The sequence below is a fragment of the Myotis nattereri genome (genome assembly GCF_964212035.1).
Source record: "Myotis nattereri genome assembly, chromosome: 7".
Classification (NCBI taxonomy): domain Eukaryota; kingdom Metazoa; phylum Chordata; class Mammalia; order Chiroptera; family Vespertilionidae; genus Myotis; species Myotis nattereri.
The window spans coordinates 60,944,849-60,958,166 of NC_138082.1; the positions used below are offsets into that span (position 1 = coordinate 60,944,849).

At 39.8% G+C, this 13,318-nt stretch overlaps 1 protein-coding gene and 1 pseudogene across 5 annotated transcripts in view; one reads left to right on the forward strand and one right to left on the reverse strand.

The window, feature by feature from the left end:
• Positions 1-13,318, forward strand: part of PRPF40A (pre-mRNA processing factor 40 homolog A) — a gene marked incomplete at its 5' end in the record, with an annotated part of 58,564 nt that overhangs the window by 17,409 nt on the left and 27,837 nt on the right. For 2 of the 4 annotated variants that reach the window (XM_081095528.1, XM_081095529.1), the window contains one exon: positions 281-361. In XM_081095528.1, coding sequence (XP_080951654.1) covers positions 281-361 — 81 coding nt within the window. Of the gene's footprint in view, positions 1-280; positions 362-2,031; positions 2,086-3,428; positions 3,443-13,318 lie in introns of all 4 variants that reach the window. The other 2 variants (XM_081095527.1, XM_081095530.1) reach the window with 2 other exon arrangements.
• Positions 4,620-4,952, reverse strand: LOC308522259 (large ribosomal subunit protein eL42-like; annotated as a pseudogene). Its single transcript has one exon. The product of its transcript is annotated as a large ribosomal subunit protein eL42-like (transcript).

The following is a 13,318-nucleotide window of genomic DNA, read 5'->3' on the forward strand; positions in this document are numbered from 1 at the left end:
ATTAATATTCTTAAATTTAGATTACAAATAATGTAATTGCCTAAACTTTAAAGTTTGTTAAAATAATTTTGACTATACATAGTAATTATCACATAAGTATTAAAATAGATCATTGATGAAGTACTTCATTCATTCAACAAGCACTTACTAAGCATATTACCTATATAATATAGTGCTCACTGGATTTTAATCTTAAGTTGTACATAGATTCTTCAAGTCATATTAAGGGCTTTGGTCTTATGCAGTAACCTTTTTTTTTTTTTTTTTACTTTTGTTCTAGATGCCTGGAATGATGTCTTCAGTAATGCCTGGAATGATGATGTCTCATATGTCTCAGGCTTCCATGCAGCCTGCCTTACCGGTAATCTTGTGAAAATAACTATTTCCTGTGATGTTTTGATTACTTTTATACATTAAACTAGTGACCCGGTGCACAGATTCCTGCACATAGAAAAGAAATTAATTAGAAGGTGGCCGGCGGGGCGGGGCAGGACAAGGTGAGATGGGCTGGACACACCCTGGAGCCAACCTCCCGTGGTCCTTCCCTGGCATCTACAGGGTCCCTCCGGCAGTTGGGGTCCCTCAGCCGGGCCTGCGGGGATCGGGCCAAAACTGGCTCTCCCACATCCTCTGAGGGGTCCCAGCGTGCGAGAGGGCACTCTGCAAAGTTGCTGTCATACAGGGTATGGAACCCAAATGCAAGTGTGCAGTAAACCAGATTCAAAGCTGACAGTGCCCCAACAACAACATAACCCACAGCTGAAGGTAGAAATGCACAGCCCTGCAAGGAACTGCTCTCCCTCCTCTCTGGTTTTAGGGGTGTTACCCAAGAATCGCCGCTACCAAGTCATTGCAGCTCAGCAGCTCCTGCATTGATCATCTGCCCCCTGGTGGTCAGTGCGCATCATAGCAACTGGTCGGACACTTAGCATTTTAAACTTTTATATATATAGATAATATATACGTATTTGATAGGCAATTGTTAGCTTTTTAAGTGCCTCTGGAGTACTGTAATGTAACATTGGAATTATAGTGGACTTTTATTTTTAGCTTCCTGAATAAGCAGTTCCATTTTTCCCTTTATATTATAGTATATGAATATTTTTATCAAATTGATTGTACATATTAGATAAGACGAATACTAAAAAGCAAATTTGTCAACTAGAAATATTTTATTGGTCTGCTAGCATTATAATATATTAAAGAGTAGACATGTGCTTTACTGAGTGCCAATTGAAAATTGAAATTATGTCATTTAATACTAGATTCTAGATTTAGAAATCAGAAGATTACATTTGAAATCCATTACTTTTTGAGACTTCAGCTGTGGCACATTACTTATCAAAACTATGAACACTGGGTAGTATAGCAATATATAAATCATTATGATATTCAAATTTGTACAACTTTATTATGTGATAGCCTAGTGGTTGTAATGAACAGATGTGGCATACTCCATTGGAGTGCTGAGTTTGTAGTGTCTTATACAAAACCCCTAGGACCAGATATATGTCAATTTTTTTTTAATATTATAGAGTAATAAATTATATATACTATATATTATGTTAAAAATTCCTATGGGGTCTTGGGCAGTGCCCTATAATTTCTAGCACAGTATTTCCATAGTGAAACATGGATATTTCCTCTGACGTGGGGCAAATAAAGACTAAATAGTTCATTTCATTCAGGTCAGGTTTTGCTACTTTAATGAGTTTTGATGTCAAACATGAATTGGTTTTCAGAGCTTTTTGGATTTCAGAATTGTGACTGAAGAGTTGTTGATCTGTATATAATTGATGGATGTATAAATGTAGCACTTAGATTAAAGTACTTCAGTAGCCTCAGGTTCCTGATGTTTTTTATAATTTATATCAAGCTCAGGGAACTGAGACCACTAAAATTAACAAAAAATCTTTGAGTCAGTGGCTTGAGAATTATACATAGAGGGAACTGATTGTTCTTTATGAGTGACTTATGTAAAATACAGTTTAAACAAGGTGAATATTATTAATTTTCTTTTTCTTCTTACAGCCAGGAGTAAATAATATGGATTTAACAGCAGGTATGCATACCATTTATGGTGGTGTATGTTACACTTCCTTTGAACTATAGCTACCATATTATAATGAGGAATGAAAGCAATATCTCCTGTGATTTATGATCAGCTCCTGATTTTTGTCTTTTTTTTTTAAGGCAGTGGGAAATAGGAATAACATTCATAATTAAATCCATAAGAAACTAATTTTAGGTCAAGAGTTCTGGGACCAAATTTGGTCTATGGATATACTTTGGCCTACACAGTGTTTTTAAATTCTGTAATTAGTTGCTAACATTTAAAGTCTGTTGACTTTACATAAAGTTTGAATTTATCTTTTTGCCCAAAGATTTTTATTTCTCTGAAAAAATTGGATGATCTGAATATTTATTGTTTACCGTGGTCTCAGAGTATCGAATGAACAACTCTGGTGAGCTCATAATTGTATCAGCAAACATTGTAGAATGGGTAGCACTTCATGTGGAACATGCATTCTTATTGGCCTCTGGACTACTTAGTTATTTTTTTTTTGTTACCTTGCTTGGTCCTTGTAGTCATTGCAATTCGTAAGTCCTATGATAATATTTTTCTTCAGCCAGTTACCAATAAGTGTTTGTGGTTATAATACGTAATAGTAACTCTTCATTTATCCATGAGTAAATGATGTTCCACATAAATTAGTATTTCACATGCTAAACTTTGTCCCGTGATTATGCCTAAACTTTTGTTTTAAACATGGTTCACAACATGTTTAAATGCACAGTGTGCTTTCCTACAGGTTTATAGGGGACATAATTGATGTTTTTAAGATGTTTCACTATATCATGATTTAAGCTGAAACGATGTTCTGAAATAGCTCATGTAATATTTTAATGTATATAGATATCTGGAGCTAATTACTATTACCCTAAATAATCCTGGAAAATTACTTAACATTTATTTTTAATTACTTTTTAATACCTTGGCTCTACCATTGATGTCATAGTGACCTCTTTTAATTGTTCTCAGTGGACCCTAGATAGTTGAACTTGCTAGAAATCTAAAGCATCGGATTAGAGAGGTATTTTCAAGTACTTTAGTAGTATAGCAGAGAAAGAGAACACCTAATAATAGCAAGAACAAGAAAAACAAAAGGCATATGTATGAATACTTCTCAAACCAGCTTTGAGTTTGCAGATTGAAAGTTCAGTGTGCCACTTGATTCTGAAAATCGTTGCACTATAGATATTTATTTCCTGGAAATAGTAAGTACATAATCATAGGTTATATGGGACAGTTTCAGGATATTTAGTGTGATGGAATGACTTGGCAGAAATAATATTAACTATTTTTCAACTGTTAACTCAAGGATAGCATGATTTATTACATTATAAATATTCTTTTTTCTTTTTAGGTACAACAGGCACAGTAAGTACCTCTGAAAGATATTTATTTCATTATACTTTAGCCTGTTATATTCTTATTTCTGTATTAAATATTTACTAACCTTAATCCTTTTATTTCCATGCCAAATGTTGAAAAATGGTTTGTGAATGATTTATTTTGAAAACTGATTTTGATGGGACTTAATGGGAATCCAATGTATATCAAGGATTTGATTCTGCCCATCACAATTAGAAGGAAAATGAAATTTGTAGGTGCATAGTAATTAGCCTGGTAAACTTTTAGTTAAGCATTACATTAGAGATTACTCTTATGTACAAATATATTATTGTTTTTTACTACAAAACTAATGTAGTTTAAAATATTTTTTTCTTGCCCTAGCTAGTTTGGCTCAATGGATAGAGCGTCAGCCTGTGGACCAAAGGGTCCTGGGCTTGATTCCAGTCAAGGGCACATGCCCAGGATATGGGCTTGATCCACGGTGTGGGGCGTGCAGGAGGCAGCTGATCAATGATTCTCTCTCATCATTGATGTTTCTATGTCACCCTCTCCCTTTCTCTTTGAAATCAATAAAAAATAATAATAATAATACTTTTTTCTTGTACCTTCCTTAACAGTGTCAGAAAGACAGAATATTCATAATTGCTTGACTTTCTTTAGAAAATGAATAATTATATTGCTGTGCCACAGGTTTTTTTCTCAACACTTGATTTCAAGATGGTATCTTTTAGTTCTTTTTGCTAATGCTTCTGTAGGTATACTGTTAAACAATTTTGTGATGTGTTTGGAAAATACTGTAAGCCCAAGACCACCTAAAAATGTCTTTTTATACCTATTTTTAATAGTACCATTCTTTAGCCTCTTTTTTTGCTTGTGTTCTTAAACATCAATGAAAAAAAATTTATATGTATAATTTCATTTATTCAGAACTACATTCCTGGAGGTAGCTGTTACCCCAGATTTAGGAAATGTAAAAGCTATGAATTGATTACATATATGTCAATATTTTAAATTAGGGAGAAACACTTTTAATTGTGAACTATATATAAATATTTTAAATTTGTATCTTTTGCTTTAAAAGTTGAATGGTTATAACATATCTGTTTGGCATTTTTTCATTGTAAGTGCCTGTATTTATTTATTTATTTATTTTTGAACTTATTAAGATTTTATTGTCACATAATAAAACAAAATATGAAGCTTAGAACTGGATCACTTGACCCTTTATCTTATCTCCTCCCAGTTCAAAATGCTTGCATCTCTTAATTGCCAGCATTCTCTTAGATCTGCAGTTAGTCTCAATGCATTCAAGCCTCAGCACAATCTTCTTTATAGTTTTAGCCTTTTTTCAGAAAATTGGCTTAGTCTGCCTACCATTGCCACTCTGCTTCCTGTCATAACGTCGTCGCTTTCCCTGTGCATACAGAGAATCCTTGCCCTTGTACTATGTTACTTTGTGGGGTTGATGCTTGCCACACTTCTTATAGAAAGTTCGGTGGGTTTTAGGAACGTTCACCATGTTTGCAAGAGCTCTATCAGCAGGGAAAAGCCCTGTTTTTATTTTTGGCTAATGATAGTAATTAATTTCAATTTTAGGAGGAGTGACATTTCATATTTTTCTGTTAAACTTTTCCAAAAATATTATGTATTTATTTGAAAGCTTACTTTTATTTTCTTTTTAGATTCAGGTACTTTTCCAAAAATATTATGTATTTATTTGAAAGCTTACTTTTATTTTCTTTTTAGATTCAGGTACACAAATATGAGTTACTTGTATGCTTCAGATTATGGTCATTCCCTTTAAGTTCTTCATCTTTTTTTATTTTAATTAACATATTAGTGTTAGGTATACAATAAATGATTCAGTACTTGTATACATTGTGAAATGATCACAATAAGTTACGTATTTAATATTCTTCACCTTACAAATTATAAAAATTTTTCTTGTGATGAGTACTGTTATGATTTACTCTTAACAATTTTTAGATATGGAATACAGTATTATTAACTACTAGGGTCCCAGTGCACTAATTTGTGCACCTTGAAAGGAACTGTGGGCCGCAAGGCTGCGGTGGGCACAGGGGCAGGTTTTAGCCCATCCTCTGTACCCCAGCACAGCTCCTCCTGCCGCAGACCCTGGTCCCACCGCCGTCGCTCTCATGTGCTGATGGTGCTGGCCCCACTCACGCCCACTGATGGCCTCAATCGCCCCTCAGGTGCGATCAAGGCCAGCAGCCGCTGCTTGAACCCACTGATGGCGCCAAGCGATCGGGACTGGCGCAGGGCGCCAGCAGCGCGTGCGAGTGGTGGCTCCAGCGCCAGCTGTGAGTGCAATCAGGATTGTTGCTGGTAGTGGGTGCAAGAGGCGGCTGCTGGCCCTAATCGCCCCTCAGGAACAGGGGGAGGTGGAGAAGCCCTGAGGGGCGATCGGGACCAGCAGCGCCACTCACATCCACTGATGGTATTGAGCAATCACGGCTGGTGCTGGGCACCAGCAATGGGTGTGAGCAGGGCTGGCACCAGCAACAGGTGCAAGCGCCAAGCCAGGCGGGTCTGCAGCGTGCAGGAGCAAAGAATTTTTAATAACCACCAGAGGCTCGCCCCAATGACAGCAGCCAGTGCCCCACTTTGGTCTGGCCCCCCCACTCACCTGCTCCACCATATTCTCTGTGTGCTCCCTTGTGGTCAGTGCACGTCATAGCAGCTGGTTGTTCGGTTGTTCCATTCTGGTCTATTTGCATATTAGCCTTTTATATATATAGAAGGTATTGATTATGCAGTACATTACAGTCCCATGACATTTATTTTATAGCTGAAAGTTTGTATCTTTTGACTCTACCCATTTCACCCATTTCCCTCCACTCCCCTCTGGCAACCAGCCTCAATCTGTTCTCTGTGTCTATAAGCTTGGGTTTTTTGTTTGCTTGTTTGTTTGTTTAAGATTTTACATATAAGTGAGATTATAGGGTAGTTGTCTTTGTCTGATTATTTCACTTAGCATAATACCCTCAAGGTCTATCCATGTTGTCCCAAATGGCAAGGTTTCATTCTCTTGGTTGACTGACTAGTATTCCGTTGTATGTATATATATATGTGTGTGTGTGTGTGTGTGTGTGTGTGTGTGTGTGTGTGTATGTGTATGTGTATATACACATCCATTATATATATATGTACACACACACATACATACATACAATGGAATACTATTCAGTCAACCAAGAGAATATCTTTATCCATTCATCCACCATATCTTTATCCATTCATCCACTGATGGACACAACATTTTTTCCGTATTTTAGCTATCTATAATAATAAAAGTGTAATACGCCGAAACCGGTTTGGCTCAGTGGATAGAGCGTCGGCCTGCGGACTGAGAGGTCCCAGGTTCGATTCCGGTCAAGGGCATGTACCTGGGTTGCGGGCATATCCCCATTAGGAGATGTGCAGGAGGCAGCTGATCGATGATTCTCTCTCATCGATGTTTCTAACTCTCTATCTCTCTCCCTTCCTCTCTGTAAAAAATCAATAAAATATATATTAAAAAAAATAAAATAAAAAAATAAAGCATAATATGCTCATTAGACCGGACGACCTCTGGATGAAGCCGGGGCTGCAAGGGAAGCCCTGGTCCCGAGTGCCAGAGGAAAGCCGGTGCCAGCAGCCGGGGGAAGGAAGGCTACTCTTGCATGAATTTTGTGCATCAGGCCTCTAGTTGTAAATAATTCTGCAGTGAACATGGGGATACATATATCTTTTCAAGTTAGTGTTTTTGTTTTCTTAAGTTGAATACCCAGAAGTGGAATTGCTGGTTCAAATGGTAGTTCTATTTTTAATATTTGGAGGAATCTTCATATTGTTTTCCATAATGGCTATACGAATTTATTTTCCTATTAGTAATGCACAAGGGTTTTCTTTTCTCCACATCCTCTTTACCACTTTTATTGTCTTCTTGGTGATAATTCTAACAGATGTTAGGTGATAGATATCTTGTAGTTTTGATTTGTACTTCCCTGATAATTAGTGGCATTGAGCATCTTTTCATGTGCCTGTTGGTCATCTGTATTTCTTTTTTGGAAAAGTGTATTCAGTTTCTTTGCCTGTTTCTAAATTGTATTGTTTGGGGATTTTTGCTGGTGAACTGTATGAATTCTTTATATATTTGTGATACTCACTCCTTATCGGATATACTAGAGGCCCACTTAATGAAATTCGTGCACTCCGGGCAGGGTGGGGGGTTCCTCAGCCCGGTCTGGGCCCTCTTGCAGTCCAGGAGACCTCTGGGGATGTCCGACTGCTAGCTTAGGCCCGCTCCCACTAAGCCAGCAGTCAGACATCCTTAGCTGTGCTCGCCAGCTGTGAACCTGGCTTCTGGTGCACTGACCACCAGGGGTCTCCTGCATTGCACGTTTGCCCCCTGGTGGTCAGTGCATGTCATAGCGATCGTTTGGTCGATTTGCATATTAGTCTTTTATTACATAGGACTAGTGACCTGGTGCACGAAATTCGTGCATGGAGGAGGGTATGTTCCTCAGCCTGGCCTGCACCCTCTCCAATTTGGGACCCCTCGAAGGATGTCCTATTGCCAGTTTACAGGGATTGGGCCTAAACCGGCAGTCGGACATCCCTCTTGCAATCCAGGACTGCTGGCTCCTAACCACTCGCCTGCCTGCCTGCCTGCCTCTAACCACTCTGCATGCCGGTCTGCTTGCTCCCAACTGCCCCCCTCCCCCGCTGCCAGCCTGCTTGCTCCCAAATGTCCCCCCCGCCAGCCTGATCACCCCAAACTGCCCCCCCTGCTGGCCTGCTCACCCCTACCTTCCCTCCCCACTGACCTGCTCATCCCCAACTGTCCCCCTGCTGGCCTGCTGACTCCAGACTGCGCCCCCCCCCCCCCCCCCCGCTGTCCTGATCACCTCCAACTGACCCCCACTGATGGCCTGCTTGTCCCCAACTGGCCCCCCTTGCTGGTCTGCTTACCCCCAACGGCCCTGCCCCCCACCAGCCTGATCACCCACAACTGCCTTCCCCTCTTGGCCTCTAACCGCCTCTACCTCAGCCCCGCCACCATGGCTTTGTCCAGAAGAACATCTGGAAGGCTTCCCAGTCTAATTAGCATATTACCCTTTTATTAGTATAGATGAATTATTTTATAGAATGGGCATTTTATTACAGATGGTTTCCCATGGCATTTTTTCTAAAGAAGTAAAAATTACTTTAAAAAATGTTTCAGGAAGACTTTGAGAAATTTACAGTATCAGCTTTTCTTCCAAGAAAGTTGTCACTTTTATGCCAGAGTGAGAATTATTTGTATGCTTTGTATGACAGCATTGGGCCGCTGTGACTGGGGGGCACTTAGGTTGACTTGAGAGTAATTTTCTTGCTCAGTGGCTGGGAGGGAGGGTGTGTGGCAGAGGAGATTAATACTCGGTTCTGGATTATTCATAGATTGCTGACTTTCTGGATTGATTGTGCAAGCCCCTCCTTTTATTGATGTCCACCTTCTGTTGACAGACATCTACCCTGGTAGAGAAATGAGATGAAACTCTCTTTCTTTTCATTGTAAAAAGCATTTGAATTCCTAAGGTGTGATAAGGCCTCCCAGCCATCCACAGTCATTTTCATGGAGGATGTTCCCACTCTTGAATAAATTAAAACAATTTTTTCTTTTAATTTAAACTTTCTTCTATAACTGTTTTCTTGTTACTTAAAAACTAGTTTTTTTGAAACTACTTCCAAAGCTTTTCAAGCTGTATATGTCCTTGGAATGAATTTATAAATTAGAATTGAGCCCAGCCAGTGTGACTCAGTGGTTTAGCAAAGACCTATGAACCAGGAAGTCACAGTTTGATTCCAGGTCAGGCCACATGCCCGGGTTGTGGGCTTGATCCCCAGTACGGGGCGTGTAGGAGGCAGCCGATCAATGATTCTCTCTCATCATTGATGTTTGTTTCTTTCTTTCTTTTTTTTTTTTTAATATATTTTATTGTTTTTTTACAGAGAGGAAGAGAGAGGGATAGGGAGTTAAAAACATCGATGAGAGAGAAACATTGATCAGCTGCCTCCTGCACGCCTCCTTCTGGGGATGTGCCAGCAACCAAGGTACATGCCTTTGACCGGAATCAAACCTGGGACCCTTCAGTCCACAGGCCGACGCTCCATCCACTGAGCCAAACCAGCCAGGGCTCATCATTGATGTTTCTATCTGTCTCCCTCTCCCTTCCTCTCTGAATCAGTAAGAATATATTTTAGAGAGACAGAGAGAGAGAGAGAGAGAGAGGGAGAGAGAGAGAGAGAGGTGTATATATGTTTGTAAATAACAAAACATGTATTTGATGCTCTTAGAAAGTCTTATTTTCTTTCATTAAAACTTGTGCAGTGTAGGGAACTCCATAGATTCTCTTAATTTGAACGAAGTTAGAGGGAAAGGTACTAATTCAGAGTTCCTTGGGAAAATGTGTCACATACTTTTTTATGTTTATTTTTTTTAAATTAAAAACAAATATTTTCTATTCAGAAAATATATTTGAATCTAATTATCTTCTATAATTTTAACCCTAAAATATAAATTTAAATATTTTAAAAATGGTTGGGATGTTTGTTTGTTTTTTAAAAAGTTAGATAACTGAAGTTCTACATGTTACTGGATCACCTGGGATAATTTTCTGATTGGAAAATTAAGAATTATAGTCAGAGGGGAGGACATGAGAATTTTTTTTTAAAAATATATTTTATTGATTTTTTTACAGAGAGAAAGGGAGAGAGAGATAGTCAGAAACATCGATGAGAGAGAAACATCGATCAGCTGCCTCCTGCACATCTCCCACTGGGGATGTGCCCGCAACCCAGGCACATGCCCCCGACCGGAATCGAACCTGGGACCTCTCAGTCCGCAGGCCGACGCTCTATCCACTGAGCCAGACCGGTTTCGGCAACATGAGAATTTTTAAAGAACATATTCAATTTACTTTAGAAGCCGAACCTCTCTTATCATGTGACTTGTGTTGTATGTTTGTTAAACTATATTATCACATTAGCATTGCTGCTATTGGGACAAACCATGACAGTTGATTCAGGTCATTTGAATGTCCACTGTCTGTTTTAATTTGTATGTTCGTTTTGACTCTGTCATATGCTCAAAGTTCAGTGGAAGTCATGAGAACCTATTATTTTTGCCTGCTCCCTCCTTTACTTTGGAAATACTCTTTTTTACTCAGAGGGACCTTAAGTTTGATGTAAGGGATTGTTTCCTTTGCCAGCTGTTTTCTTCCTTGCCAAGTAAGAGAGTTGTTGAGAACTCTTCAGTGATGCCTTCCCCAGGATATTTGCAGATGTGGTTGGGAAAAGTCATTTCATCCCCAACCTTTGCATCTCAGGTGCTGAGGTGCTGGGGGTGCCATGGCGATCACGGAGAAGCAGGCCAGCTGGCACCCCCGGCGCCCGGGGGGATCCGGGGGTGCCAGCTGGCCTGCGCCCCGGCTCTCTCTCCCTCCGATCGCTGTGGTGATCACGGGGAAGCAGGTCAGCCGGCATCCCTGGTGCCTGGGGGCGTCCGGGGGTGCCGGCTGGCCTGCGCCCAGGCTCTCTCTCCCTCCGATCCACAATGTCATATCTGGCCGCAGGCAGCCCACACCCCCGGCCTGGGGTTGTTGCTTCGCCTGCTGCCAGGCTTTCCAATGGCGATCACCTGCTGGGCGGCGGGCAAAGGCGGCCAGCAGGGCCGCCTTTGCCTGCCCCCCAGCTCTTGCCTGCCGCCTGGGTTTCCGATCCCTTTCACCTCCCAAGATTGCACCTATGTATGCAAATTAACCGCCATCTTGGTTGGCAGTTAATTTGCATATTGCCCTGATTAGCCAATGGGAAGTGTGTTCGAGGTACGGTTAATTACAATGTTTGTCCATTATTAGATAAGATCACTTGCAAATATTTCTTTCCATTTAGTAGGTTGCCTTTTCATCTGTTGATGGCTTCATTTGCTGTACACAAGTTTTTTAGTTTGCTGTAGTCCCACTTATTTATTTTTGCTTTCTTTGCCTTTGTTTTTGGATTCAGATAATAAAATGATTGTCAATACCACTGTCAAGGAACTTAACGCCGATATTTTCTAGGAGCCTTTATAGTTTCTGATCTTAATTCAAATCTTTAATTCATTTTGAGTTAAATTTTGTGTGTGGTATAAGATAGTAATCTAGTTTTATTAATTTGAATTTGGATAAGTTTTCTCAACATCACTTATTGAAGAAGCTGTCATTTCCTTATGTATATTCTTGGCTCTTTTGTTATAATTAAATGACCATAGGTGCATGAATTTATTTCTGGGCTTTAGCTTCTGTTTCATTGTCCTATGTGTCTGTTTTTATGTCAGTATCAAACTGTTTTGATTACTGTACTTTGTAACAGAGTTTGAAATCCAGGAGCATGATGCCTCCAGTTTTGTTCTTCCTCAAGATGATTTTGACTATTGGGGGTATTTTGTGGTTTCATATAAATTTTAGGATTGTTCTATTTCCTGTGAAAAATGCAATTTGAACTTTGCTGGGGATTACATTGAATCTGTGGATTGCTTTGTGTAGTATGGATATTTTTATAATACATTAATTCTTCCAGTCCATTCTGTGACTGGTTTTCAGATGACTTATCAAATCTCATTAGGAAGGGGCTTCATTTTGTTATCAAACAGCCCAAATTTTATCAGGTCCTTTCTTAGTCTAATGGCTACCTATAATTCTTTCATTCTAATTCTCAAAAGTTATAGGAAAAATCATCTATCCTTGTTAAAATCACATTATTTTGTGTTCTCCATTCTCACTTTTTAAAAATGTATTTATTTTTTAATGATTTCAGAGAGGAAGGGAGAGGGAAGGAGAGAGAGACAGAAACATCAATGATGAGAATCATTGATTGGCTGCCTCCTGCATGCCCCCTACTGGGGATCGAACCCACAACCCAGGTATGTGCCCTGACTAGGAATTGAACTGTGACCACCTGATTCATAGGTCCATGCTCAACCACTGAGCAACACTGGCTGGGCTCTCCATTCTCACTTTTTACAAATGATCCTTAAATTATCTAGTTTTCTACTAGCATATTTATTTTTTTTTCCATTTAATATGAATGAAATTGGGATGCACTCTATAATTCATGTCTTATGATTTCTGTTCTCCAGGTAGTAGTCATGGCTAGTTGTACATGATTGGATAGCAAACGAGCCAACATCAGAAGAATTAATATCAGTGTAGTTTAGAAGAAAATCCTAGAAATAATTGCACAGCTAGAAATGAAATGATTATGGTAAGAGAGTAGCAAAACCAACACTTGAATTTAGCTACATTCCCAAAGCAGAAATCAAAAGTACGTCTTCTATCCTACATAATAAAAGCTTAATATGAAAATTGACTGAACGGTAAAACAGTGGGTGGAACAACTGGTCGTTATGATGCGCACTGACCACCAGGGGGCAGACGCTCAACACAAGAACTGCCCCTAGCCTGCAGGCCCCAGGCCAGCCAAGGCGGGTGCCAGTGGAGGCCCCCGGTCACCCTGCCAGTCACCCCAAAGAGGGAGGCAGTGGCGGCGGGGGTGCAGCACCAGGCCAGCCAAGTGGGTTCCAGCGGGCTCTCTGATCGCCCCCACAGGTAGGCCCTGATTGCCGGCCAGACCTAGAGACCCTACCCATGAACAAATTTTGTGCACCGTGCCCCTGGTTATTCAATAAAGTTGATAAGGAAGCAGGAAAAGTAGATTAGTTTTACGTAAAAATGCAAGAAAATTAAGTCAGTACCAGTGGTTTTTGGTTGTTTTATTTTTTTTGAGAAATGCTGCATTATGTGTATCCTTAATGCCAGATGATATTGTGTGAAATATAATGGATATCAGCAACTCTGATACAAAAAAATGGTTTCA